This window comes from Puntigrus tetrazona, chromosome 14, assembly GCF_018831695.1.
Source record: "Puntigrus tetrazona isolate hp1 chromosome 14, ASM1883169v1, whole genome shotgun sequence".
NCBI classification, from domain to species: Eukaryota; Metazoa; Chordata; class Actinopteri; order Cypriniformes; family Cyprinidae; genus Puntigrus; species Puntigrus tetrazona.
In genome coordinates, this window is record NC_056712.1 from 26,620,340 (window position 1) to 26,621,558 (window position 1,219).

The following is a 1,219-nucleotide window of genomic DNA, read 5'->3' on the forward strand; positions in this document are numbered from 1 at the left end:
GATTTATGCTGATTATAAGCCGTTTGAATAAATATGACCTATACAGTATGCCATATATATTTTATAAAATGTAAATATTATTATTTAAATAAATTCAAAAAGATGCAAATAGTTAATAACCTATGCCATATGCCTTTTTTGGAGCAGAAATGTTAGCTATTTTGTTTAACTGTATGCATCACATTTATTAGTATAAAGATAACATCAAGCTTAGTTTTAACTGCGATTCTAGTCTTAAAAAGTAGATGCTATATTCTTCATCAGACTGACGCTAGTTTCTGATTGACTCCAGATCGCGATGAACAGGAGACTGACGGTGCATTACAATCCTCCCTCGTCCTGCGTCCTGGAGATCAACGTGAAGGGCCTCAAACTCACCGTGCAGGAGGAGTACGATACGGTAAAAACATCCGCCCATCTAGTGCATTGGAAATGTTGTTTCTAATCGTCTTGGAGCACACTTTTGCACCAAGCATCTCCTCTCTATGCTGTATTTACATTACGAAAACTCAAAGCTAAGACTCTCAAGCGAGGAATGCTTATTGAATGCGTAGCTGTAACGTGAAAAGACCTGAACTGATCGACTTGATGTATTCGGTATGTGTGCGGTGCTTAGTGAAATCAAACCCTTGGTTTAGTGGACATGAGTCTAATTGTGTTCTGAACGTGTTTCCACAGAGCAGCCAATATAGTCACTTTTTCCATCTGAAAAATGTATCGTTTTGTGGCTATCATCCCAGAAACAGGAAGTAAGTCAAGCTTTTACCTTCTCGTTTTTGCCGACAGTGATAGAGGTTTTTATTATTGTTCATGTGCATCATCACTACATTTTTTGAAAATAAACGTGCTTTCATTTCTGATCAAGGATGCCGTTAGGGAGGCATTCAATCATTCAAATGTCATTTAGAAAGTTACAAAAGTCTTCTATTTCAAATTAACTTTCTATTCATCAAAGATACACTGAAAAAAGTGCACAGAGTTACAAAGCAGGTCTACACTTAGAATGAAAAGAAATGGTTCATGAGCAGTAACTTAAAATGATTTCTGAAGGATCATGTGACACTGAAGACTAACAAGTAATGGTTCTGAAAATTCAGCTTTGACCACATAAATAAATTACATTTTAGCATATATTCACTTTAGTAAATACTTATTTCAAATTGTAATAATATTTCACTATTTATATATACACACATATATATATATACATACATACATA

General features: G+C 34.6%; 1 protein-coding gene across 1 annotated transcript in view; it reads left to right on the forward strand.

Moving 5' to 3' along the window:
• The window catches only part of LOC122357545 (C-Jun-amino-terminal kinase-interacting protein 1-like), a 12,799-nt gene extending 11,610 nt beyond the window's left edge, over positions 1-1,189 (forward strand). Inside the window, exons 9-10 of the mRNA XM_043256945.1 lie at positions 293-400; positions 679-1,189. Of these exons, the coding sequence (XP_043112880.1) occupies positions 293-400; positions 679-753 (183 nt within the window). The 3' untranslated portion in view covers positions 754-1,189. The remainder of the gene's footprint in view (positions 1-292; positions 401-678) is intronic.
• The last annotated feature ends 30 nt before the right edge of the window (positions 1,190-1,219 follow it).